Source organism: Heteronotia binoei, chromosome 12 (genome assembly GCF_032191835.1).
Source record: "Heteronotia binoei isolate CCM8104 ecotype False Entrance Well chromosome 12, APGP_CSIRO_Hbin_v1, whole genome shotgun sequence".
NCBI lineage: Eukaryota > Metazoa > Chordata > Lepidosauria > Squamata > Gekkonidae > Heteronotia > Heteronotia binoei.
The window spans coordinates 14619625-14647256 of NC_083234.1; the positions used below are offsets into that span (position 1 = coordinate 14619625).

The 27632-nt window shown below is 46.1% G+C and overlaps 1 protein-coding gene across 1 annotated transcript in view; it reads left to right on the forward strand.

Annotated features, from left to right (window-relative positions):
* UBASH3B (ubiquitin associated and SH3 domain containing B) overlaps window positions 1-27632 on the forward strand; it is a 99651-nt gene that overhangs the window by 53696 nt on the left and 18323 nt on the right. Inside the window, exons 2-4 of the mRNA XM_060251467.1 lie at window positions 21248-21301; window positions 22647-22833; window positions 27384-27582. Coding sequence (XP_060107450.1) covers window positions 21248-21301; window positions 22647-22833; window positions 27384-27582 — 440 coding nt within the window. The remainder of the gene's footprint in view (window positions 1-21247; window positions 21302-22646; window positions 22834-27383; window positions 27583-27632) is intronic.

The window sequence follows — 27632 nt, forward strand, 5'->3', positions numbered from 1 at the left end:
CTTCCTTCCTTTCCTTCCTCCCTCCCTCCCTTCCTGTCTTGTGGCTCTCCAGACATCGGATGTTTATTCTATGTGGCTCTTACGTTAAGCAAGTCTGGCCACCCCTGCCATAGAGTCTATCCTCCAAAGCAGCAATTTCTCCAGAGGAACTGGTCTGTGTTGCCTGGAGACCAGTTGCAATTCCAAGAAATCTCCAAGCACCACCTGGAGGTTGGCAACCCCTGTGTGTGAGGCACAGTATGTGTGGGGAAAGCATTCTGCTGTTATCCCATGGTGAATTGAACTTGCAGTTGTATATTCTCATATTATTCCCTGTTCCCCCTCACACTGAATTTTTCCTGTGAAACCTTTACATTTTTCATCATAAATTGGGCGTGTGAATAAATGGCCTTAAAATATGCACAGAAGAAACAAGTAAATCATCGGTAGCCACAAGAGCCCAAAGTGAAAGGACCAAAGCCTTTAATGTTGTAAGCTCTGGTGCTCAATTTATATGACTACAATGTACAGCCAAATTAAAGACTTGACCTCCTATTTGTTGGCAGAGTAATTAACGCTGCAATGGAGTACAACCTGATTAAAAAATAGATAAAGGCTTATTTAGAAATTAACATACTTGATAGGAAAGAGGAGAAACAGACATGTTCCTAACTACATCTCTAGCTGAGCGAGAGGGTAAGATTGAGTGTGGCATTTCTGAGAAGGTGGAAATTGCCTTGAGATTAGCAAGCTGGAGACAGACAAGGAATGACACTTTATAGGAGAGAGAAGATGCTGGCCTCACTATCCTAACTAATTATCTCTTGCTGCCCCCTGCAGGGTCTTCTTCTCTTCTCTTCGTACACCAGACATTGCCTTTTCCAACACCACTCTCCATTGTGCTCCTGGTACCCCTGAAATTCAGACCGATTTCCCACTAGCCTTACATTGCTCTCACGCTCCTCTTCTCTGCGGGGCTTCCTTTGGATTTCACACTGTCTGCCCATGGGCTGCAACTAGTTTTGCCTTTTTTGCACAGCAAACAGAAACTGGTTTTTAGAGGATCTTGTTTGCTGTGCGAAAGAGGCAGAGTGAGTTGCAGCCTCAGGGCAGCTTGTGCAAAATCCGACAGAAGCCCACTGAGAAGAGGAAAGTGAGAGAAGTAGGCTAGTGGGAAATCAGTCTCAGTGTCCACAAAAGTGCTGGTTTAAGCCATTAATACCCACAGCCCAAAAACAGATAACATGGTACAAGCAGGATGCTTAACTGCCTTCTATTCCTTTACCCATTGCTGCTTGTCCCTTTGCAACCAACCAAGGGGATTCAGTCTTTCTTCTCTTTCCCAGTGATGTTTTTGTGCCTGTTCATTTGCAGCCAAGGACAGACGTTAATATTTCTAGATTGTTCAACTGCCATCATAGGTTTTTCATCATAGAAAAGCAACTTGTCATGTATTTGGTGTGATCAAAACAGACTTTCCAGGGCCCAAGGGAATGGTTTGAGGGCACACTATCTGCAACCTGGCCCGAAGTTAAAGACATCGGGGTAAGCAACTGGCATAAAAGCAGCCAGGCCATCTTTCTTATTAGTTGGCCCATCCCCACCTCTCATATCAAACAGCCACTTTGTTAGCTAGTTATAATGAATAGAGTAGTAGCATTCCTATCTAAGAGAGAGCCCTGCCTCATCAGATCTCGAAAGCAAAGCAGGGTTAGCCTGGCCAGTATTGGGATGAGAGGCCACCAAGGAGATCCAGGGTTGCTCTGCAGAGGCAGGCAATGGCAAACCACCTCTGGACAACTCTTGCCTTGAAAACTCTACAGAGTTGCTGAAAGCCATCTGTGACTTGACAGCAGTTTCAGCTAAGCCATTTTGAACAGGAGTTTTCTGAATCAAGAACTGGCCAGGGTTTTGCTAGCTCCTCTCACAGTCATTATTGGATGAGCCGCCTTTTTCATATAACACATGAATGACCATCAGCAGATCCTTCCCATACTACTGATTCAACAGAACACTGAAGGACTCAGCAGAAATGTTCCATGGATCTCCGATGACCCTTCTACATGCTTATTACAAACCCTCTTTCTCTACCTCAGCATTTTCCAAGTTTCTCCTTATCTTGTATCTTTGCTACCCTCCTTCCTTTTAGACTTCTCGACAGTTTGTTGAGACGGAAATTGAGAAAGATCTTTGGTGAGGGAGAGAGGGTTAGTGAAATCACAACAGACATTGATTTGTTCGGAAAAAAACTTCAAACCAGGTTAATAGCATTATAGACATGGCAGAGAGGGACTTTGTCATTACGATGCAAGTGAAGCCTAACCTATCTCATTTGGTGGTTGTTGTGAGGGTAAAATGGAGAAGAGGAAAACGATGTAAGTCACCTTGGGCCCCATTGGGTAGAAATGAAATAAATACGCAGCTAGGGACAACGCAGCAGTGAAGAGAAGAAGCAACAATCCAGGAAGTTGTTGGTCCCAGTCTCTTCTCCACCATATAATTCAGCCAAGTAGTCTTAATCGAGCCACTTAGCGGAGACACAAGGATGGCATTTCTATTGGTCGACTTGTCGTGCCTGTTATAAGAATTACTGTGATGCTTATTTATTAATGGGCTTCTGTGTCACCTTTCTACTGAAGATATGCAAAATGTAAAAGTAAGTCACAAAATTTTCATGATGGCAATAAAACCAAACAGTTTCCAAGTCGTTAAAGCATGCATTAATGGATGTGAAAGTACTCTCAGCTCCAGGAAGAACAGCAGACAAGCGCCAAGTATTATTATTTCCTCATCTTGGTAGAAGGCTGTGCCCTGCCTGGTGTTTTTGTGATCCCATTGAATTCAATAGAGGGAGCAGTTCTACTCGGAAGGAATTCCCATGATGTTCAATTGGGCTTACTCGCAGGAAAGTGTCTTTAGGATTGTAGTTAAAGTAAAAGAAAATAGAGATGAAACATGCAATGCAGGCCACTCTAGGTGGGCATACTAATTTATGTTAAAAGTATGCTTCAAGTTTCTCACAAAGGGAGAAATTTTATCTGGCAAAAGGAGCAATCTTGAAAGCTTACACCCTGAAAATCATGTTGGTCTCTAAGGTGCCAGTGGACTCGAATCTAGCTCTTCTTCTGCTGACCAACACAGCTACTCTCTGAAATTAAAATTGCTAAAAAAAAAATTGCAAAACAGGACAAAGCCAAGAATGGTGACTTTTGACAAGAAAGGTACCCAAACAGGAAGAGTCCCAGCAAACAAGGACCGCTGGAGCAAATTGCCCTTATTGTGGCAAAGGCAGATTTGAGAGTATGGGCAAGACAGGTAGCTCATTGCATTTATTTCCTCAGGGTTTTGGAAGGCACCTCAATGCCTTGAATGTCTCTTAGCCCTCTGCCACTAAATTGTGCAGAATTGATTGTGCAAAGGATTTAAAATTGCAGACTAGATTATGCAAAAGGGTTATGTCATAAAAAGTAATAACAATTATGCAGAATAGCAGGAATTATGCAGACTTGATTTGCATAATCAGTATATGTTGTCGGTGCATTTGTTCTTGGCTCACAGAGTCCTCCTTTCCCTGCGGGAACTAACTTTTAGAAACCTGGTGTACAACAAACCCTGAATAGGCCCAGTGCCTACTTCTGAGTCCTATGTCTATGTTTGGCTGGCACTGTGGATAAGCTTCAATGCCATATTTTGATGAATTTAACTGTGATTTCTGCAAATTAAAAGCAGTTCTGTATGTAGGAGGCAAAATCTTGGGTTTTATGACTCTTCTGTGGCATGAAACTTCCTCCTAGCCAGACAGTTTCTCATTCCTGACCTTATCACTGGGGGTAGCGGTTTAGATGAGAATAATGGCTTGGGACCACTTTTTGCTATACCTGCTCCTTGAAAAGTGCCCTCTTCCAAATGCTAGCTTGGACTGAGCAGCATCACTTGCCCACCCCTCAAAAGTCTGCCACAAGAAGGATCCATGGTGAAGTGTGGTACATTCTCAACCAAGAGGTAATAGAAGAGGAGGAGGTTTTTATACCTCGCTCTTCACTACCAAAAGGAGTTTCGGGCTGATTTGAAATTGCCTTCCCATGGCCGGATCGGGGGGGGGGGGGAGAGGGGGGTGCTTGCCCCGGGCACCGACGGAGGGGGGGGCCCAAATTGGGTAGGGAGTCCATTGTATTCTATGGGACCATAAGATAGAATGGTCCATAAGGGGGCGTCATTTTTTAATTTTGCCCCCCCCCCCCAAAAAAACATGTAGATCCAGTCCTGTGCCTTCCGTTCCTCTCCCCACAACAGACACCCTATGAGGTAGGTGGGGCTGAATGAGAGAACTGTGACTGACTCAGAGTCACCCAGCTGGCTGCATGTCGAGAGGGGGGGAATCAAACGTCTCTTAACCATTACACCATGCTGGCTCTCAGTGTGGGACTGTGAGAGGTTTCTACTGGAGATTCTGGAAAACCACTTCAGATCAAGATGGACAATACTGGGCTGGAACTAGATGCAGAGACTCAGGGGTAGGATCGCCTAAGATAACCCCCGAGCAGCTAATAGAGAACCAGACATAGATTAATGTCAGCTTCTGCACATTTGTACCATCACCTTCCTTCCTCATTCCTTGGGTGTTTTACAGTTCCTTCTTACTACGAATAGTTCCCTTTTTTCCCAGTAGTCCCCTGGCTTTGCTTTTTCAGCATTTTTTTTTTGCCCCTCAGAATCCCCATGGCACACTCTGAATGTAAATTGACACTGAGAATTTTTATAAGGTTATGGGATTTCCAGGATTTTTTTAAAAAAAGGATTATCTCTTAGCCAAATTCCACTGTCGTCTTCTGTTTCCAGATGGGGTAAACTAGTCCTTTATTCTGAGATGTTTGTTACCTTTCAGGATCAAAGATTAAGTTTTATTACCACCCTGCTTTTGTACAGACTTACTTATATAGAAGGGGGTTAAACTTCAGTAATGGAATAAACATGCTACATTATGGGAGTATGTGAGCATTCTCACATCAGTTTCCCCCACAACAAATATGGAAAAGGCGATCATGATGCACTGGAATCTCAGAGTTATTATTCTGGGAGGAGCAGGGTGGTAGCCCTTAGACTTTGGAATGAGTTTCCAAGTAGGGTGTGGTAATGTATCACTTCAAAAGTCAATATAAGATGAACTCTACCCATGTGTCTCTTTGATTCCCCCCCCTCCCCGGTCCTTTCTCCCAGGACCCTTTGGAAGCATTTCTGTTTCTCTGTTCCTCTATTTTATTCTCACAACTCTAGTCCTTTGTGCATGTCACAGTGGACACACATTCCTCATATGCATCTGTTTGTGCATATGCAGTTCAATGTGCAGTTGAAACCAGGGACTACTATCTGAGAAGTGTGGGGTTGATATCACATCTTCAGTTGTATATGCATTGAATGTAACGTGACAATTACTCAATGCACACATTAAAAATCGGTGTGCATTGTATGTGGATTGTACATATAACGTAAATGGGGCCATTTGAAGGTAAACTTCTGTGGGAGAATGGGGACTTGAACTCAGGTCTCCTCAGTCCTTCTCTAGTCATTCATTTTATTTATTTATACTGTACAGTCTGTCTTTTCCACTGGAACTCCGTGCAGATTACACAAAGTGAGTCAACACAATCAACAGGATGGGAAAATTCAGTTAATGGTGAAATAAAGTTTGGGTTGCAGAATCAACCAAAAATCTAAAAATCAGAATTGAAGCAAAGAATAAGCATTAAAATGGCACAGTTAATGATACAACATTACACAGAAGGATTCAACTTACAGCACACTATACATAAAAAAGGTAAAGTCAGTTTTTGCAAGCACCAGTCATTTCCGACTCTGGGGTGACGTCACATCATAATGTTTTCACGGCAGACCTTTTACGGGGTGGTTTGCCATTGCCTTCCCCAGCCATCTACACTCCCCCGCCCCAGCAAACTGGGTACTCATTTTACTGACCTCAGAAGTATGGAAGCCTGAGTCAACCTTGAGCTGGCTATCTGAACCCAGCTTCTGTCGGGATTGAACTCAGGTCGTGAGCAGAGAGCTCAGACTGCAGTACTGCAGCTTTACCACTCTTCACCACAGGGCTCCTTACACTATACATAGCAGTCCCTAATAATTTGTCCAAGTAACTGTGAATTATTTTGTAGAGTGCGTAGCAAAGTCCTCTGGAGTAATCCAGTATTTGATAACCGTTAGAGCAGATTGACTGTCATCCCCGCATCACGCAAATTTCCATCTTACTTTCCCCTGAGGACTTTTTAAAAATTGGCATTCATCCCCCAGAAGCTGCAGTCAGGAGGAATGGTAAAAAGGAGGGGGGCTTAATTCTTTCCCTGCCAGCTGCTTCTTCCAGGTGGCTTCTTTCCCCCAACTGGGGAGGGTAGATATGGAGAAACTACATCATTATCTTTGCAGAATGGGAAGCAACTTGTTGGAGAGTAATTTTAAGAGGTGCCAGGGAAAGGGTTAAGCCACCCTGCCCCTACACATACCTTTCCTCCTTTCCTGAATGCAGACATCAGAGGCTGCTTTTCATTTTTAAAAAAAAAGTCGAGGAAAGGTGCACATCAAACTCTGCTTACTGTGCAATCTGGCATTCTATTTAGAACAGCCTTATTTAAAACTAACATTCGGAATCTAAACTGCAGCTGTAAATGGATTCTTTTAATATCCCCCCCCCTCCCCGATTCACTTTGATTTTATGAATGGCAATCATGTTTCATATGATGCTTCCAAGAGCCTGAAGAGGCAGAATGTAAATATTCTTAAATCAAGGATCAGACCCTCCCCCTTCCCTTTCATTTGCAGAAAGATCCAGCCACTTCAACACAGTTGTGTCATTCAACAGGTGGGGGAGCAGTTAGGATGTTAAACTAGGACTGGGGAGTAAGTGCTGGAAAGTGCCATCAAGTCTCAGCCAACGTACGGCAACCCTGTCAGGTTTTCAAGGCAAGAGACATTCAGAGGTGGTTTGCCATTGTCTGCCTCTGTGTAGCAACTCCAGAATTCCTTGGCAGACTCCTATCTAAATACTAACCAGGGCTAATCCTGTTTAGCTCCCATGATCTGACAAGATATGGCTAGCTTGGGCTATCTGGTATCAGGGAGGACTGGGGAAGGAGTGGGTTGCCATGAGACATTCAGAGGTGGTTTGTCATTGCCTCCCTCTGCATCACAACCCTGGTATTCCTTGGTGGTTTCCCTTCCAAATGCTAATTGGGGCTGACCCTGCTTAGCTTCTAAGATCTGATGAGATCAGACTAGCTTGGGCTATACAGGGCAGGACAAGACTGGGGAGAGTTAAGTCCAAATCTCCGTTTTGCCATGAAGTTCTCCAAGTGACTATTAGATTAGTCATTCTTACCGAGTTGTTTTGAACATATAACGCAGAGGCAGAAAATGGTATATGCTGCCTTGGAGAAAAAAAGCAGGATATAAACAAAAGAAATGCACAGTCAACTTCCCCATCAGCATATTTTGCCATTTCAACTCTGGTATCCATGGACACGAGCTAACATGGGAATCTTCCCTTCCATCTCCTCCTTCTCTGTCAGCATCTTTTCATCTGCCCTATCAGACTCGCTTCCTCAGCATACAAAAGAAAGGTGGATTCTCTGAAAGGAATAGACGGCCTGGAGTTCATGGAAGCCATATGGTTGCTGCCGATGGTTACATTCATCCGGCATATCAAAGTACCTCCTTTCAGCCTGGAAAATCCACTCCAGGAAGTCAAGCAGCTTTAATAGTTAACTGCTTCTTTGTGCAGACCTGTTCCACAGCACAGCAGATCTGCAACAAATTGAGCAACCTGTAACCACCCCCAAACTTCCGGTTTTGAAACCATAAGGGGCTAGAACATCTTAACACCATTATATATATATATATTAAAAAGATACTCCTGGCTGAAGAGTTTCTGATGCAATCCTGGCTTGAGAAACTGGAGACAACCCTGGGAAATTATTTAGAAAAACAAACCATGTGTGCCTTTTAAGGAGTGCTTTCTGGGTGAAATGTTAATGACAGGGATGATTCTGTCTTTATGGTTGCAGCTTTAGCTGGAGCATAAAAGCATATATTAGGGAACACAGAGGCTGCTGCAGTCTGGTAGAGTGATTAGGAAGGATGCAATCTGTCCAGAGAGAGACAGGTTCAAATCTCTGCACAGCCATGAAGCTTGCTGGGGCCTCTCTCTCAACCTAACAGGGCTGTTATAAGGATGAAGTGAGGAGAGGAAAACCATGTATGGTATTCCTCCACTCCTTGAAGGAAGGGCAGGAAGGATAAAATAATGTAAACTCCAAACTGTAGCGTATGCTCTGAGCAAATCAGAAGTCCTGTATGTCAGCCTCGGTTTCCCTACCTTCAATAGGTGACTAGTCCGGATCTCAGAAACTAAGCAGGGTCAGCTGCCATTAGTAGTTGGATGGGAGACCTTGGAAGGAATAACAGGGTTGCTATGCAAACCACCTCTGAACATCTGTTGCCTTGAAAATTGTACAATACAGGTTTGTCATAAATTGGTTGTGACTTGGTGGCGGGGGGGGGGGGGCTGGAAACAAGTTTACTCTGGTCCTGGATGACTCAGGCTGATACAATCTCATCAGATCTCTGAAGCTAAGCAAGAACAGTTCCAGTTAGTACTTGGATGGGAGACCACCAAGGAGGTCCAAGGTTGCAGAGGCAGGCAATGAAAAACTACCTCCGGATATCTCTTGCCTTGAAAACCTTATGGGGTCACCATAAATCAGTTGGGACTTGATTGAACTTTCCACCACCAAGGGGGGGGGGGGGGAGCATATCTCATTACACTCTTGGAAATTTTCTCCGGCATGCAAGGAAGGCTTTGGAGGCAGTGCCAGATTAAAACCTGTGGAGCCCCCTAGGCAGTTGAAATCTTGGGGTCCCCCTAGCAAATTATCTCAGAGTCTGAGTGCCTGCCCCACCACGTACGGCCCCCATTGCAGGCATCTTCCTAAAAGCCCCTTTTACTAAGCTGCAGGGGAGAGGCAAATTTGGCAATAATGACAGCTGCAGCTACACCAGGCAAATTGCAAAAATACAAAAATACAAAATATTCTGCACAAACAAACACTCTTGACTGGTGTATACAAAGTTCTATTATCATGAAATGAACAGCCTACAACAGTGGGCATACATTCATACAGTATAAATAGAAAACAAACAACAGTCTCAAAACAATATTCCAAGGAGGACCCCACACAGTCACTGAGTTTTCCAAACTGAGTACTAAGACTCAATAATAAAGTTCCACAGGAGTCCCTCCGTTGCTTGTTGACTTCTGAAGAACAAATTCTAGCCTTCACGCAAACCCCGGCTTTGATTGCGTTCCGCTGCTCCTGCAGCTTCCTCATAAGTCAACTGAAACCTCCAGCCAAGTTCTTTCTCAAACGCCCATTTTGGTATCTTAATTTGCGGCTTGATACCAAAGATACCAAAATGGGCGTTTGAGAAAGAACTTGGCTGGCGGTTTCAGTTGACTTACGAGGAAGCTGCAGGAGCAGCGGAACGCAATCAAAGCTGGGGTTTGCGTGAGGGCTAGAATTTGTCCTTCAGAAGTCAACAAGCAACGGAGGGACTCCTGTGGAACTTTATTATTGAGTCTTAGTACTCAGTTTGGAAAACTCAGTGACTGTGTGGGGTCCTCCTTGGAATATTGTTTTGAGACTGTTGTTTGTTTTCTATTTATACTGTATGAATGTATGCCCACTGTTGTAGGCTGTTCATTTCATGATAATTGTATACACCAGTCAAGAGTGTTTGTTTGTGCACAATATTCTGTATTTTTGTATTTTATATATTGTGCTGCCACTGTTCTTTTACACCAGGCAAGTTGGGCAAAGAGCAGCTCAGTTGCTGGCTGCTTGTGCAGGCTGGGAGGGCTGTAAGCAATGGGAAAACTGGGGTGGAGAAGCCAGCCTGAGGCCCTTAAAGGTGTGGGGGCCCATAGGCCAGTGCCTACTTGGCCTAATAGTTAATCCAGCTCTGTTTGGGGGACATTGTGCTGTCTCCATCATTCTGAATGTTTCCGTGAATTCTGCAGCCTTCGCAATTAGATAGCAGTTCTTTTTCAGCAACGGAAGAGGCAAGTCCCACATTTGTGCATAAACCTGCATGATGATGAATTCATTAAACCTTTGGAACTGACAGACAGAACAGGGCAAGTCTGATGGTCTGTTAGTGCTTAAAATACTTACTTTGCAGAGCAAGATAAAGCTCTGAAGCTGGAAATAAGCTTTACAAGACTCTGGCTGTCAGAATTAGTTTTAAATATAAACAGTGACTTATCTCTGCTTCCAGCTTTGGATTGCATCCAGTTCTCTGTCTTTAAAAAACCTGCCAAGGATGGAGCTGAAAGACCAGCAGAAAGTGTAGCTGAGTTGTTGTCACACAAAATACAGAGGGACTGCGGACAGTGCTTATTGCTTCCATGATGCAGAAGTTAAGGGGGCTGTATTAATTTGTATTTTCCATGCAGCTGGTGCCTGAGTGAGTTGGTATATGCTTCCCCCCTGCACACAGTTGCCCCATACAAAAAGATATCATGAACAAAAATAGATTTTCTTCATTTCAGGAAACCCAGGCAAATTAATCCTTTGAGTTTTCTCCCCCCCACCCCTTATGTAATTAGGCTGTGTCATGAAAAGGCCTTCTGGCCTCGGCCTTTTCATGAGTCCTAAATCAGGCTTTATGGCCTGGGATGTGTAAATCATTAGCAGGTGGGGAGGGTCCCTTTAAGATCCAGGTTGCTAGGCAAAGTGCCTTTGACTCCCTTCACCTGCAGAGATATGTTAACTGGGCCTTTGTAGAATTGAGGAAACCTATTTTCCTGGATATGAGCCTTAAGGGCCCAGGATAGCCTTATCAGATCGTGGAAGCCAAGCAGGGTCAGCCCTGGTGGGTATTTGAATGGGAGAGCACCCAGAAAGTCCAGGGTTGCTATGCAGAGGCTGGAGATGGTAAACCACCTCTGAATGTCTCTTGCCTTGAAAACCTTGTGACAGTTTTGATGAATCAGCTGCGACTGGATCGGACCAGTCGTCCATCTAGTAGTCCAGCTTCCTGTCTCAGATAGTGAGGCAAACGATGGTTTATCATTACAGGAGCAAGCCTGGGAGATACATGAGCTGGTGTGGTGCAGTGGTTGTCAGATGAAGATCTGGGAGACTTGTGTTCAAATCCCCACTCATTCTATGGAAGGTCGCTGGGTGACCTTAGGCCAGTCACTCTCTCTCAGCCTCACTGACCTCACAGGATTGTTGTGAGGGTAAAATGGAGAGAAGAAGAATATAAACTACTTTGGATCCCCATTGGGGAGAAAAGCGGGGTACAATGAGTTAAATAAATAAAAATAGTGGCCAACCAGTTACCTGAAGGGCTTGCTGCCTCCTCTACATATGTAGGTTCCCTTTACTCTCTGTGGCTAGTAGCTGCTGATGGACTTCTCCTCCATGAATTTATCTAATCCTCTTGTGAAGCCAGCTATGCTAGGGGTGGAAAACTGCAGCCCAGGAGCCACATGTAGCTCTTTCACAAATATTGTGTGGCTCTCGAAGCCCCTGCTGCCTTGTTGGCTGGCTTGGAGAAGATATTTGTCTCTTTACATCACTTCAAGCCAAGTCAGCCGGCAGCTTGGAGAATGCCCTTAAAAAGTTTTCTTTCCACCTCCCCATCCCTTCTCCCTCCCCGATCTGTTTTCCTTCTTGCCTGCCTGCCTGCCTTGAAGCTCTCAAACATCTGACATGCATGTCTTGTAGCTCTCAAACATCTGACATTTATTCTAGGTGGCTCTTACATTAAGTGAGTTTGGCCACCCCTGATCTATGCTCATGGCCATCAGGGCAGTAAGTTCTGCCATTTAATCACTTATCAAATAAAGAATGCTTCCCTTTGCCTGCCATAGCTAGTACCCACTGATGGACCTCTCCCCCATGAATTGATCTAATCCCCTTTTAAAGCCATCTATGCTCATGGCCATAACTACAACTACAGCTACTGGGCATCGCTACAACTACTCTGCCATTTAGTTACTTACTGCCTAACGAATCCTTCCTTTTGTCCTCTGCGAATCTGTTGCCCATCAACTTCAGTGGGTGCTGCCCTCACGATCTAGTCTTAACAGACAAGGAGAAAAAGTTCTCTCTGTTCACATTCCCCACCCCCTTGCATAATCTTATACACAGATTTTTAAATTCCTCTGTGTTCAGTGCAGGCGGTGCCACTGCTAGTATTATTCTGTAGAAGAAAACAATCTGATTAAGTCCATCCTTGACTTCAAAGTGAGGCTTCCTCTTTGTGCAAGACCCAGAGCAAGGTCCCCCTCCATGAACCCAAAGACCCTGACAGCATAATTTATTGGTTTGTTTGAAGCCTCACATTCTAACTACATGATGCTCCCGAAAATAAAATCCAGGACTAGATTCCAGTTATTTCCTTTCATGTAGAAACAGGGGGTGTGTGTGCACGTATCCTACTTGTCTTGCAACATGGTGAGAGAAACTTATTTATTGCACATCAACATGACAGCCATTTCCTTCGCTGGCTATCACCATAGCTCCAGATGGTGCACTGAAGAACACTGGAAGCCTCTTAACTGCTGCCTCTTCACAAAAGCATCACTTTCCCATTGCTCCCTCACAACTGTATCCCTGCTTCTTAAGCAAGGGCCTCTTCACACTGCATAATTTTTTTAAACTAAAAAAATATGTAATGCAAAAGCAACAAACGTGTGTTTGCAAGATGTGTGTTTCGCACCATGTCCGCCTGCCAAAATTCCAATCGGTTGCAGTTTCCTGTAGAGCAAGAGCAAAGCATTACTTCTGAGATGCGAAGGAGAAAAGGTTGACCCCTCCCCCTGCAGTGCTAGCTGTGACTGTAAATGCCTCCCCCTTCTGGAATCCCATGTCTCATGAACACATGAAGGTGCCTACATTTTTTGTAGCAGGAACTCCTTTGCATATTAGGCCACACACCCCTGATGTAGTCAGTCCTCCAAGAGCTTACAGGACTCTTAGTACAGGGCCTACTGTAAGCTCCAGGAGGACTGGCTACATTGGGGTGTGTGGCCTAATATGCAAATGATCAGACCCTTAAGCCCGTCAAGATCATACAGGCAGTGGCTATCCAGGGCCTCAAGCGTAGCTCTTTCACATCATCTGATCCTTTTTAACTGGAGATGCTGGGTATTGAACCTGGGATCTTCTGTATATTGAGCAGATGCTCAACCACTGAGCCATACCCCTCCCCAGAACACTTGAAGCTGCCTTATAGTGAATGAGACCTTTGGTCCATCAAGGTCAGTATTGTCCACTCAGGCAGCTCTCTAAACTTTCAGGTGGAAATCTTTCACATCACCTTCTACCTGGTCTTTTAAAAAACTGGAGCTGCTGGGGATTGAACCTGAGACTTTCTGCATGCCAAGTATATAAAGTTTACATGAAGCTGCTTTATACTGAATCAGACCATCAGTCCATAAAGGTCAGTATGGTCCGCTCTGACTAGCAGTGTCTCTCCAGGGTCTCATGCAGAGGTCTTTCGCATCACCTCTCCTGCCCAGTCCTTCCAACTGGAGAAGCCAGGGAATGAACCTGGGACCCTACATCCCAAAGAGATGCTCCAGCGCTGAGCTACAGCCTCTCCTCTTTGCAAAGGGTACTCTTGTTTAAGCCAGACTTCTGATTATCGGCATTCCAAAGATGTCCCCTCTCCTACTTCTGGGTTAACAACTCTAAAAACACAAATCGGCCAGCACATTTTTCTGTTTATAGCGCTTTTAAGTTTTTTAAAAACCAAATTCTTTCTTCTTCCTGCCCTTCCTTTGATTTAAGGAGCCAGCGAAGCAGCAGATTAAAGGCTGGCTCTCATGTGTTCCAGCGATGCATGGCCTCTGCAGCAGGCACAGCGACTCTTGAGCTGGCAAAGAGGTTACGTAACTGAAATATCAAGCAAAGGCCACACAGCCCATTACTCTCTCATATCTGTTCTTTTTTCCCTTTCCTTTTGCAAAATCACATGTCCGTCTCGTATGCTACAGAAAAAAAGAAAACTTGACTAATTATTGCAACCGTAAATTCGCAATCATAACCATTTCTGTCCCTGCCTTGTTTTGCTTGTTGCTTTTTTGTTCTCTCCTTTGTATTAATTTGAGACTTGGAAAAAAATTGAAGTATGGCGATGATTGATGGGCACAAAGCTTACCAGATAGCTTGTTGGTTATGTCTTTCTTAGACTCCCACCAGCAAAGCTGGAAGTGGGAGGGAAGGGTAGACACCATCTGGAGAAATGGAAGCGCCCTTCTAGGGTGAGCCTCAAGTCACTGCCAACTTATGGCAGCCCTGTATGGTTTTCAAGGCAAGATGTGCATAGAGATGGCTTGCCATTGTCTGCCTCTCCATTGCAACCCTGGTATTCCTTGGTGGTCTCCCATCCAAATACTGACCAGGGCCAACTCTGCTTAACTTCCAAGATCTGTTGTGGTCAGGCTAGCCTGGACTATCCAGGTCAGGGCAAACAAGAAGTGTGCTTGCACACGAAAGCTTCTACCTTGAATAAAACTTTGTTGGTCTTAAACATGCCACTGCCCTCAGACTTTGTTCTGCCATGCACAGGGATTTTTGTTTGTTTGTTTACATGCTGCTCTGATTACCCAAGATGTACCATTCAGCCAAAACTTGGCTTTTGCACACTGCTTTGTTTCCTGTGCACTTTGGGCTTGAGCATGGCAGCCTTTTGGTATGTTCAGCACCAGAGACTGGAGTTCATTGTGTGTTGCCAGATTGGATATAGTTGTGTGATCGGCCTTTAATGCTGCTGATCATGTAGGGTTTGCTAGGCAGGGTCTTCATGTGGTTAATCACCAAGTGTGTTGCGCTAAATATTCCCCGTTATCCTGCATGCACTCTCTTGTATTATATTCAGCATGAGATTCAAAGCACAAATCCAGCAGCTCTTTACAGGGATGATAAGAGAATTCTTTGGCTGGATTGTTATTATTCAGAATGCTGAAGAAGTCGTAAAACTCTATTCAGAGGGAGAAAGAACCATTCCAGTAAGGAATGGGACAAATGTTTCCGAGAAGCAGCTGAATCTGGAGATCCCGCCCCCCTCTTGAAGATGAATACCTCATTGCCTACTATGAAAGCCTCCTCTAAAGTCAAAGGGACATTGTCACTACACCTTTCTTTCATTGACCCACACCCATCTTCCTCAGTCAGACAGTATTTATGCGAAATGAAAACATTTTCTCAGCAGTGAATGTCCTGCTGTGATGCTCAAACTATACCTGTTGTTTTTCTGTTAAGGATTTCTTTTTACAAGTGAATACCCGTCACTCACTGAATTTATTTTTTTTATTTTTTAATTAAAAATACTGACATTCCACTATCCCAAATCAATGTCTCTTCCAAGCGACCTACAGCATATTAAAAAGAGAGGGGGGGGGTTGTGGATGGAGCCAGTGTCTCAGAAGCCGCAGGTGGCTCTTTAACATGTCACCTGTAGCTCTGCTGAGCACTGTTCTCCAATGTAGCCCCTGCTGCATTCTCCAGGAAGGTGGGCAAGGCTCTTGGCAGTTGGTCCTTATCTTAAAAGCTTCTGCCAGAGGGCCTGAAGCAGGGATAGCCAAACTGTGACTTGGGAGACACTTGTGGCTCTTTCACACATATTCTGTGGCTCTTGAAGCCTTCACCACCCCATTGGCCAACTTCGAGAAGGCATTTAAAGACTTTTTAAATCACTTCGCCAAGCCAAGCCAGCCAGCAGCTTAGAGAATGCATTTAAAGTGAAAGGTGCTTTTTTTTCACCGCTCTCTCCCTCCCCATCTATCTGTCTGTCTATTTCCTTCCTTCCTTCCTTCCTTCCTTCCTTCCTTCCTTCCTTCCTTCCTTCCTTCCTTCCTTCCTTCCCACATCTGACATTTATTCAAACATCTGACATTTCTCTCAAACATCTGACATTTATTCTATGTGGCTCTTGCAAGTTTGGCCACCCCTGAGGATGGTTAAGCTGTGAGGCCTGCAGACTTCATATTAAGAGATGGAAGAGTGCCTGTCGTCTCTGCCAGAACCTTACCCCTCTCTGCAACTGCTGAGCTCCTCCTCCCCAGTATGGAAATTCCTGCCATTTGGGGAAGTAGGAAGCGCAAACCTGATTTCCCCAAAATAAATGTCGACTTTTCAATGGAATGAGTCAGTAAGGACTGGCATGGAAGCTTTTTCCTGTGACAGTGTGGAAATTCTGGGAATTAAGTGCATGCGTATGTGTTTAGAAAAAGAGTCTGAATAATAAGCAGACCCTTGCTCGCTCGCCTCCCCACCCTGACTTCCAAATGCTGCAATTACTTAGGCAGGAATGCCAGCCAGGCCTTTGGTGGAAATGAATTTTTAATGCAAATAGATGCTCGGTGCCACAGATAACCCAGGAAAGAGAGCCATTTGCTGGAGAGCTTTCGAGTTTCAGAATGCATATTTATAAGCCAGGAAAGGGAAAGAGATGGGGGGGGGGTGGAGTTGTTTAGGATGGTCTGAGAAGGGGAGGGGAAGGATTATGAACAGAGATGTACAAAGACTCCCTCCCTCCCCCCTTTTTTGTCTTCATGTTATTGACATGAGGCTTTTTGTTTCCCTCATTTCAGCTGCTTCTGATCCTGATTTGTTTGACTCTTTTATACCATCTGCACATCATTTGCGCAAAGGATAAGCAAAACCAAAATGGGGAGTTTCACATTGAAACAGAAGGGTAAAGAAATCTGAAATCGCTGTAAACCTTTAGGCCCTGGTCTTAGTTGGCATCATCCTGTACAGCACTGAATGCTCTCTCTCACACACACACACACACACATACACAGAGGAAACTAACTAGTTTATGCTCCTTGAGGATCTGGTCCTGCTTCTGAAGAAAGGCAGGCAGAAGCAGCGGCACACCAAACAGAAGAGGTGGAGTGCACATTTGTCTTCATGGCAGTTGCTGCTGGAGGACAATATCAGGGTAGGCAACCCCTGCCACACGTGCTGAACTGCTGCGCGGCACATGTTTTGCTCTGCCCAGTTGCTCAATACAAATCCCTGAAGTGCTGGCGGCACTGTGGATGCCAGCAGCACAGGAAAAAGCAACGGGCATACCCAGCTGAAGGGCTTTCTCAGTGATGGCCCCTACCCTGTGGAACGAACTCTGATGATGCCCATTCCCTGCAGGGCTTGCTTAATTTCTGCAAGCCTTGTAAGGCTGAATTGATCAGGCTGACCAAGGGAAGTTAAGTAAATGCTCTAGGCTGGTTTGGTATTATTGGGCTCTTTTAATATTCTATATGTATTACCTGATTTTGCTGTTTTTAACTTATTTATTATGATGCTGTTGTAAATGTTGTAAATTGCTACAAGACCCACAAGAGAGCAGTGACAAACAAACAAATGCCAAAAATGTATACCCATCACCAGCTTGGAGTGGCACACTCACTGGCCATTTCAAGATCCCTTGCAGTTTTAATGTTTTATCATCTTGCTGTTCTGTGCTGAAACACCTGTTATGCTACTGGGAAAACAAAAGTATCTAGGCCCTCTAACACTGTCTGTCCTTCAAGGTCAGCACTATCTGCTGGAGTGTTTTGCTAAGGAATACTGTGATATGAGAATGTCTGCCTTGTAACAATTCACTGTTTTGAACTTATCTCGCACCAGAAAGTTAGGCATGCATGTAATGGCTAACTGCTTATATATATATTCACTCACCTGCATCCCGCCTTAATTTCGCCACTGGCTTTGCCAATGGTACTATCCTGTCTTACAATAAACACGAATCCTGATGAAATGGAGAGTTGTTATTATTGAAGATAGTCATAAACCTGACAAGCCGGGTCTGAAGCGAGCCTCTGAGACCCCAGCAGTGGGGCTCAGGGTGCTCCCAGGGTGTCCGGCTGACCACAGCCCTCCTCTTTTCCCCCCACCCGCGCCACCCGTTTGCTTCTCAGAACACTAAGATCTGCACAGGTAGAGGATGCATTTTGAGAGGCACTCAGGACAGAAGGGTAGACTCCAGGGCTTTTCTTTTTCTTCTTTTTTTTTGAGCAGGAACACACAGGAATACAGTTCCAGGTGGCTTGGTGTTAGGGGGTTGGTCTAATAATTTCCTGCTGGGCTTTTTCTACAAAATGATTTCCTGCAGGGGGTTTTTCTACAAAATGATATCCTGCTGGACTTTTTCTACAAAAAAGCCTTATGGAAAACAATGACGACATCCAGGGATGCGGCCTAATATGCAGATGAGTTCCTGCTGGGCTTCTTCTGCAAGAAAAGCCCTGGCAGATTCCATGTTACAGCAGTTTTTCTCCAGGCCAGTTTGCCAGGGATCCTGGAGAGGTTTTTCCCCTTCTTTTTGCCATCTTCTGGACTTGAAACAGGGGTCATTGTGTGTGCGTTTGGGGAAGTGGTACTTGTGAAATTACAACTGATCTCCAGACAACAGTCCCCTGGAAAAAATGGCTACTTTGGAGGGTGGACTCTATGGCATTACACCCCACTGTGGTCCCACCCTCCCCAGGCTCCATCCTAGGGTTGCCAGGTCTGATTCAGGAAATATCTGAGGACTTTGGGGGTGGAGCCAGGATCAACGTTGTGACAAGCAGGGGGTGTTTTGTAGAAAAATAGGTGGTGGAGCTCATTAGCATAACTCATTAGCATATGCTGCCCCCCACCAGCCAAAAGTAACCCAATGCAAGAAAGGGGAGCCCCGGGTGAGCAAGGCCTGCTTGCCTGTAGCTCTCCTGGGCCACCACCGCCCCCCCAGTCAAATAGGGTTGCCAAGTCCAATTCAAGAAATATCTGGGGACTTTGGGGGTGGAGCCAGGAGACTTTGGGGGTGGAGCCAGGAGAAATTAGGGGTGCAGCCAAGATCAAGGCTGTGACAAGCATAATTGAACTCCAAAGGGAGTTCTGGCCATCACATTTAAAGAGACGGCACACCTTTTCAATTCCTTCCTTCCATAGGAAATAATGAAGGATAGGGGCACCTTCTTTTTGGGGCTCATAGAATTGGACCCCCTGGTCCAATCTTTTTGAAACTTGGGGGGTATTTTGGGGAGAGGCACTAGATGCTATACTGAAAATTTGGTGCCTCTACCCCAAAAAACAGCCCCCTCCCAAGAGCCCCAGATACCCACAGATCAATTCTCCATAATTTTCTATGGGAATAAATCTCCCTAGGGAATAATAGAGTTCCCAGTAGACATTTCCCTCCCCTCCCCCTGCTTTCTGACGACCCTGAAGCGGGGGGAGGGTCTCCAAACCGGGGGATCCCCTGCCCCCACCTGGGGATTGGCAACCCTACAGTCAAAAGGCCAACAAGCCACCTGCCACCCAAAATCGCATAAGTGGAGAAAGGGTGGCACAAGCTTCTCCAGGGGTTAATGAGGGCTGCTGGGGGCGTGGCAAAGCCCCTGGTGGCTGGCTGGCTGCCCGCTCTCCTAATCCAGGGATTGTTATGCAGCTGCACCTACTATTCAATGGACAAGGTAGGTGGGAAGAAGGAGAGGGAACCCTCAGAAAACTTCAGGAGCTGTGGTCCTGTGAGCTCCTGCTGAATCTGAGACCTGGTGACAAGCACAATTGGACCCTGAAGTTCTGGCCATCACATGTAAATGGACTACACTCCTTTTAAATGCCTTCCCTTCATTGGAAGATGGGGGCACCTTGTTTTGGGGCTCATAGCATTGGACCCCCTGGTCCAATCTTTTTGAAACTTGCGGGGGGGGGAGGCTTGAGGAGAGCTGCCAGATGTTGAAAATTTGGTGCCTCTTATCTAAAAAAAAAACAGCCCTCCCCGATACCAAATACCCGTGGATCAATTCTCCATTATGCCCTTTGGGGACCAGTCTAGTGGAGGGCCCAGTGAACATGGCTTCTCTTATGTTCTTAGTTACCTCTCAGAGGAGGCTCTCAGGAGTGGGAGCACGGACACCTCTTTACTTTCCCCTTGTAGGCTGAATGACAGCCTTTTCAGTATAACCCATAAATAACGTATTTCTGAAAGCAACTTAAGTATCCGCTGGAGAAAGCCGAAGGCAGTTGTTTAGACAAAGCCAGCAGCTGGGAAGTCAGAATGGGTTACTTAATTGGTCTCAGACCTTTTCCCCAGCACTCCCCCTCCCACAGAGAGTTACTAGAAGGTTTAAGGAAAATAATCTTTTAAAAAACTCTCTACTGCCCATTGGAACTGCAGCTGCTGTCTACTGCGGGAGCTATTTTCCATGTAGAAAGACTGGATTCTCCAGAGGAATGTTGGGGTGGGGGAGGCAGAAGGGGGGGAATGGATTACAGAAAGAGGGAATGAGAGAGAGTTCAGGGGCACATAAAGGGATGGCTATTTACTTAAGACACAGATTTTATGTTACATCGTCTCCATGGAGATTCCAGCTTCTCAGCTCTGTAGACTCTATTCTCCCAAATCTCTCCTCTTGGAGATATTGTTCCAATCATTGCAATTTTTTTTAATTCGATTTTTATCCCGCCCTTCCCATAGGACAGGCTCAGGGTGGGTTACGTCATAAAAATAATCAACAGTAAAAACAATAAAATACCATTTTAAAATATATAAAATCTAAAACTACAGAGTGACAATAGAGACTAAAATGGCAGGTTCTACCTCACAGGCATGGCCTATTGTCCAGGTCCAGCAGATCTTATAGCACTGGGATGGAATGAAGGAGGGAGGCTGGTAACAAGTGACGTCCACTGCCTCAGCTGAAAGCCTGGCAAAAGAGCTCGGTTTTACAGGCCCTGCAGAATTGGAGCAGGTCCTGCAGGGCCCGGATCTCCAGGGTAAGCTCATTCCACCAGACGGGGGCCAGGGCTGAAAAGGCCCTGGCCCTCGTTGAGGCCAGATGGACATCTCTGGGGCTGGGTATTACCAAAAGTTGTTGGATCACAGATGGTAAAGACCTACAGGGCTCATACAGAGAGACGCAGTCCCAAAGATTTGCTGGCCCCTGGACGTATAGGGCATTGAAAAGAGACTACTGCATGCAGTGGGTGGGGGGCTGGGTTCAGGTGGAAATTCGGTTTTTTTAATGCATGGGAGCATTATAGATGAAGAAAAAGGTTCTGGCAGCAAACTCTTCCATAGGTTTTTTTTTAAAAAAAAACTTGAAAAGAGAAGTAGAAGCATCCCAAGCAGCCCTGACTGACCTCTAGCACCCATAATAGCACTCAAAAGTGGACTTTCTTTTCTCCCCTTTCTGCAGACAGAAGGCTCTGGCATCTACGGGAGGCCGAAGTGTCCAGGCAGCATGTGACTGGTTGGTATGAAATAATACATTTTTAAAAGATTGAAATGTATCATCTTCATCTTATTTTCTTCCTACATGCTATGAAACCTCCCCCAAAGTAAAATGCATTTTTTGTTCCAGCTTCTAAAAAAGCAGTATTCTTGCATGAAAGCATATGCACTAATAAAAAAAAATGTTAGTCTTCAGCATGTGACAACTCCTGCTGTTTTTCTCTGTAACTTGGCTAAGATGGCTTACCCCTCTAGAATTTGGCCTGGTGACTGTATCAGTCACCACAGTCTGAAGTTCGTGATCTGTTACCACATCAAGGGTAGGATCCGAATAGCTGTGGGCAGAGCTTCCGTTTGCACGTGGGAGGGTCCACCCACGCTCAAGGGAGGGGGCTGGACTGTTTCTCTTCCCTTCCTTCCTGTTTTTGGTGTTGCCCCTTGTCTCCTGAAAAGCTGCTCTAAAAAACTTAGAAAGGAGGGGGTCTCCAAAGTAGCTTCTAATGTAGTGCGAGGAGTTTCATCGAGCACAAAAGATCTAAAAGGTCTTCCTGTGCATGCATTAGAGCTCTTGGGATGAGCAGCGTTTCCTGCAGAAGATGTTAACAACTGATGTATTTGTCAGACGGGAAACAATTGCGGGTAATGTTGCATATGCACATGATTGGGTTTGGTCTAGACATACATGACTTCCAACTGCACGACTTCCAAATTAGGACTGCACAACTTCCAACTAGGGGTGGTGGATGATACGTTCGAGCACTTTGTTGTGTGATAAATCCCTTGCAGAAAGAAAAACAGGGCAAGAGGCAAAGGGTTGATCTACTCTTAAAATAGTAGGGAGTTTTATTTATTTATTTTTAAGCATTCAAAACTTGATACCTTTAACTTGTAACCTGAAATGGTATAGGCTGGTCTACCACTGCATTCTCCTCTTAATCTGCTGCTTGTGTGAACCAAACATCAACGAATGACCGTGATCAGCAACACGTTGTATCTGAAGGCCATATCGAGAAAACATTGGGACATAGGGTGGTCCAAAGCCCAGAAGCAGCCAGCTAGCAAGCCCGGCTTCTGCTTTTTGTCTTTTCTGTCTAGATTGCTTGTTTGGGTGCTGGTGGGGGGAGAGCAGGCATCATTTGTCCAGTGGTGAGTCTGATTCTAGAGTCATAAGTTACTGTCTCCTTAGTGTGTGCAACTACTTTCTTAATGATTTTGTTTAAAGCCTTCTTTCACTAAGGATATCCCAAACTCTGTTTGGTGATCTCTTCTATTACAACTATTTGTCAGACTCTCTGTTTGACTTCTGCTGCTCTGAAACAGTGACACATTTTCCTTAAGGACATTTCCCCTCTCTTCTGTTGTAGGCTTTTTTCCCATGTATGTGACCCTTTTCTCGATGACCCCCTGCCTCGAGAGTACGTCCTCTACCTGCGTCCCACCGGCCCCTTATCACAGAAGCTCTCCGACTTCTGGCAGCAGTCAAAGCAGTTATGTGGGAAGAACAAGGCACACAACATCTTCCCCCACATCACGCTCTGCCAGTTCTTTATGGTGAGTCCATGTGCTATCCTACCCATTTCACTCCTTCCTGGGCACAATAAGCTTCTTCACTGAGGCAAGTTGACTTGTACATTCCAGCATTCCATGAGCATTAACTGTGGGGCTCTTAACATGTTTGCGAACTTGCTGAGTGGCCTAGCAGAGCAAGTTATCAGTTGCCCTGTGACAGCCCTTGTAATGTTACCATGGTTTTAATCAAGCTAGCTGTGGGTAGTATAATCATCAAAATTCCACTCATTCCACAGGTTATGGTTAGGGTCCATCAAACCAGAATCTGAAACCAAGGTTTGAAGTTGGTTAATTAACCACAGTCTTCAAGGTAGCTTTGCATTACATACGAATGTGGACAGCTTGGCTTCATCTAGATTGCTCCCTGGCACTGTCTCCCTGCTCTCTCCAGCTATAAAGATGCCTGAGGGCAATGAAGGCTATGAAACCAGCATTTTGTTAAGGCAAACCATGAGTATCTGACAGCTGAATCCTGGTTTTACAAACTGAGAAAGAAGTATGGTCGAAACATAAGAGCCCTGATCTGGAAAGCCCAGGCAAGCCCAGTCTTACCGGATCTTGGAAGCTAAGCAGGGTTGGCTCTGGTCAATATTTGGAGGGGAAACCACCAAGGAATACCAGGGTTGTGATGAAGAGGTGCAGGTAATGGCAAGCCACCTCTGAATAGACCTGTGGTCCATCTAGTCCAGCATCCTGTCTCACATAGTGACCAACCAGTTCCTCTGGAGGACAAACAAGGCCAAGGCCTTCTCCTGATGTTGACTGCCTCTGAACATAGATGTTCCCATTTGTCATTACTGATGGATCTCTCCTCTATGAGTCTGTCTAATCCCCTTTAAAGCGGTTCCATGTTCAGTGCTCCCTCTAAGTTGTGCACTTGAGCAGCTGCTTATTAACACAGGAAGCCTGGCTCAGCAGCAGTCTGGAGTTGCACAGGGTCTTGTACTGCCCATTAGCCATTTTAAGATTACAGCAGTTATATTCTGCTCAGGATGTGAACTGCTCTGCTCAGGGGGGGGGATTTACAGGGAACATTGTCATGTTGTGTTTGAAGCAAGCCAATAGCTGTTCATAATAAATAAATATGAATAAAATTTTATTTATATCCCGCCGAAGCAGGCTCAGGGCGGCTAACAACATATCCATATAATTATACAAAGGTTTAAAATCACATGAATCTTAAAAACATTCCAATTCAAAACAGATACAAATACAGACACATTTCAGGTGCTAATTCCGTTCATAAAGATAATGGTGATAGAAGTCACCTAGCATCAGTCGCTCAGCCGGCAAAGGCCATCCTGAAAAGGGTGGTCTTGCAGGCCCTGCGGAACTGGTCAAGGCTCTGCAGGGCTCGCACTTCTTCCAGGAGCTGGTTCCATAGGTGTGGAGCTGCGATAGAGAAGGCCCGTGTGCGAGTATTTTGAAGTTTTGCCTCCTTTGGTCCGGGGATAGCCAGCTGGTTCTTCCCTGCTGACCTCAGTGCTCTCTGGGGTTCGTATGGGGAAAGACGGTCCCTCAGGTAGGCAGGTCCTCAGCCATATAGGGCTTTAAAGGTAATAACCAGCACTTTGTAATGAACCCGGTAAGTAACTGGCAACCAGTGCAGTCCGCATAGCCCTGACTGTATGTGCTCCCACTTCGGGAGCCCCAATAACAGCCTAGCCGCCGCGTTCTGCTCCAGCTGCAACCTCCAGGCAGCCCCATGTAGAGGGCATTACAGTAATCCAGTCTTGAGGTGACCGTTGCATGGATCACTGTTGCTAGGTCCCGGCGCTCCAGGAAGGGAGCGAACTGCCTTGCCCGCTTCAGATGAAAAAACGCCGACTTGGCAGTGGCTGCTATCTGGGCCTCCATAGATAATGAAAGCTCCAGTAGAACTCCCAAGCTCTTGACCCGGTGCGCCGCTTTCAGCGGCACACCGTCAAAAACCGGGAGAGGTATTTCTCTCCCTAGGGCGCCGCAGCCCACGCAAAGGACCTCTGTCTTCGTCTTCAGCTTCAGCCCACTCAGCCTAAGCCAGGTTGCCATGGCCTGCAATGCCAAGTCCAGGTTCCCTGGAATGCAGTCAGGCCGGCCGTCCATTAGCAGATAGAGCTGGGTGTCATCTGCATATTGATGACACCCAAGCCCATACCTCCGGGCAATCTGGGCAAGGGGGCGCATATAGATGTTAAATAGCATCGAGGAGAGAACTGCTCCCTGCGGCACCCCACAATCTAGTGTGTGCCTCTGGGACAGCTCACCCCCGATTGCCACCCTTTGTCCCCGTCCCTTGAGGAAAGAGGAAAGCCATTGTAGGGCCAGCCCGCTAACCCCTATGTTGGCGAGGTGGCGGGTCAGTAGCTGATGGTCGACCGTATTGAATGCGGCCGACAAATCTAATAGCATCAGCACTGCCACACCGCCTCGGTCCAGATGCCGCTGGAGGTCATCTACCAAGGCGACCAGCACTGTCTCCATCCCATGACCTGGGCAAAAGCCGGACTGGCAAGGGTCTAGGATGGAAGCATCATCCAGAAAACCCTGCAACTGCAACGCCACTGCCCTCTCAATGATTTTACCAAGAAACGGTAAATTGGAGACCTGTCGGTAATTTGCCAATTCGGCCAGGTCTGCTGTACTTTTTTTCAGGAGGGGGCGGATCATAGCCTCTTTCAAGGGTGTTGGAAAACGCCCCTCAGAGAGGGATATATTTATGATGTCCTTAAAGGACATCTAAGCTCCCTTTGGCAAGGTTTAATCAGCCAAGAGGGGCAAGGGTCCAAATCACAAGTTGTTGGGCGTGCGGAAGAGAGAATTCCATTGACTTCCTCCAGGCTGAGTGGGTCAAAGCAATCCACAATGAAATCGGAAGACAGGCACGGAGCCTCAGGTTCCTGTACTGTATCCAATGTGATAGGCAGGTCTTGGCGGAGCAACGAGATTTTATCTGCAAAATATTTCACAAAAGCCTCACAGCCTATCTCTAATTCTCTCACATTTGGTCTGCCTTGAGGTAGTGCAGTAAGATTTCCAATTATTCTAAAGAATTGTGCTGGGCGCAAATTTGCAGATGCAATCCTGGCCACAAAGTAAGCTTTCTTCGCAGCCTTGACTGCCATCTCATAAGAACTCAAACGTTCTGTAGGATGTTCTCGTCACTTTGTCACGAGTATGCCGCCACTGCCTCTCTAGTTGTCTGAGCCCTTGTTTCAGCTGGCGTAACTCCAAGGTGTACCATGGAGCCAGCCTCACATGGGGGCGCAGAGGACGTCGAGGTGTGATCTCATTGATTGCCCTGGATAGCCAGTTTTGCCAGGCCTCCACCAGGTCAAGGGAATCACCAGGGGGCCAGGGATCCCGCAGGGCCACTTGGAACCGTTCCGGGTCCATTAGGCTTCCTGGGCGAGCCAAAATAGGCTCTCCGCCCATACAGGGTTGAGGCGGTGTCTCCATACGGGCCTTGAGGGCTAGGTGATCCGACCATGGTACCGCTTCTACCGCGATATCGTTCACCAAAATCCTGGATGCAAAGTTCAGGTCTAACGTGTGTCCAGCCTGATGCGTGGGTGTCGTAACAAATTGAGAGAGTCCTAGAGTCACCATGGACGACACCAGACCCATCACCTGATTGGAAGCCGTGTCATCAGCATGGACGTTGAAGTCACCCAGGACCATAAGCCCTCCAACGCCCAGACCGCCACCACCTCCATCAGGGATGGTAAGGCGCTGGCTGGTGCATTAGGCAGACGGTACACCAGCCAGATCACCAACCCCTCTCCGACATCCCATGCTAGACCAGCACATTCAATACCCTTGATCGTTGGGGCCGGGAGAGCCCGGAAGGAGTAACCCTCTCGTATGAATAACACCACCCATCCCCCCTGCCTGCTAGTCCACGATTGATGAAAGACCGAGTAGCCCGGGGGGGTCATCTGGGAGAGAGCCATGTCAGCATAATGTAGCTGGGCTCCAAAAAACCATCATGGCTGCAGCAGCAGCAGAGCAGGAGGAAGTGAAGGAGAGCATTCTTTTGAGGTTGAAGGATGTGCATTCACTTTCTTTTTGCCATCAAGTCACAGCTGTCTTTCGGCAACTCTGCAGGGTTTTCAAGACAAGGGATAAACAGAGGAGGTGCCTCTGATAGCAATGCTGGATTTCCTTGGTGGTCTCCCATCCAGGTACTAACCAGGGCTAGCCCTGCTTAGCTTCTGAGATCTGATGATTCAGGTCAGGGCACTATTGCTTATAGCACCTACTTTTTTGCTTCTGGAACCAAAGTCTGAGCATATTACTGCTAAGACCTCCTCTCTTCCACCAGGACCTGGATGTATTTCATGGCCTTTAGCAGGCTAAAAGATAGGATTATACCAAGGATAGGATTATACAGTCAGACAAGCCAACATCAGCCTCTGGTTTATCCATATGATCATTCCATCCTCCCTTTAAGATTGTCACATTCTCATTTCAAAAGTGAAGGTTCTTTTGGGAGGTGCCAGAAGTGCAAGGAGCTTAGTCTCATGCTGTAACCCGTATCTGCTCCTTTGCAGTGTGAAGACAGCAAGGTGGAGGCACTCTGTGAAGCCCTCCATACCACAGTCACAAGGTGGAGGTGCAAGTTTTCGGCCCCTTTGCCCTTGGAGCTGTATACATCATCCAACTTCATTGGGCTCTTTGTCAAGGAGGACAGCGCTGAAGTTCTCAAGAAGTTTGCAGCAGACTTCGCTGCAGAGGCTGCTTCCAAAGCTGGTGAGTATGCAGGGCGCGGCAGTGTAAATCATGAATTCGATATGGCCTTT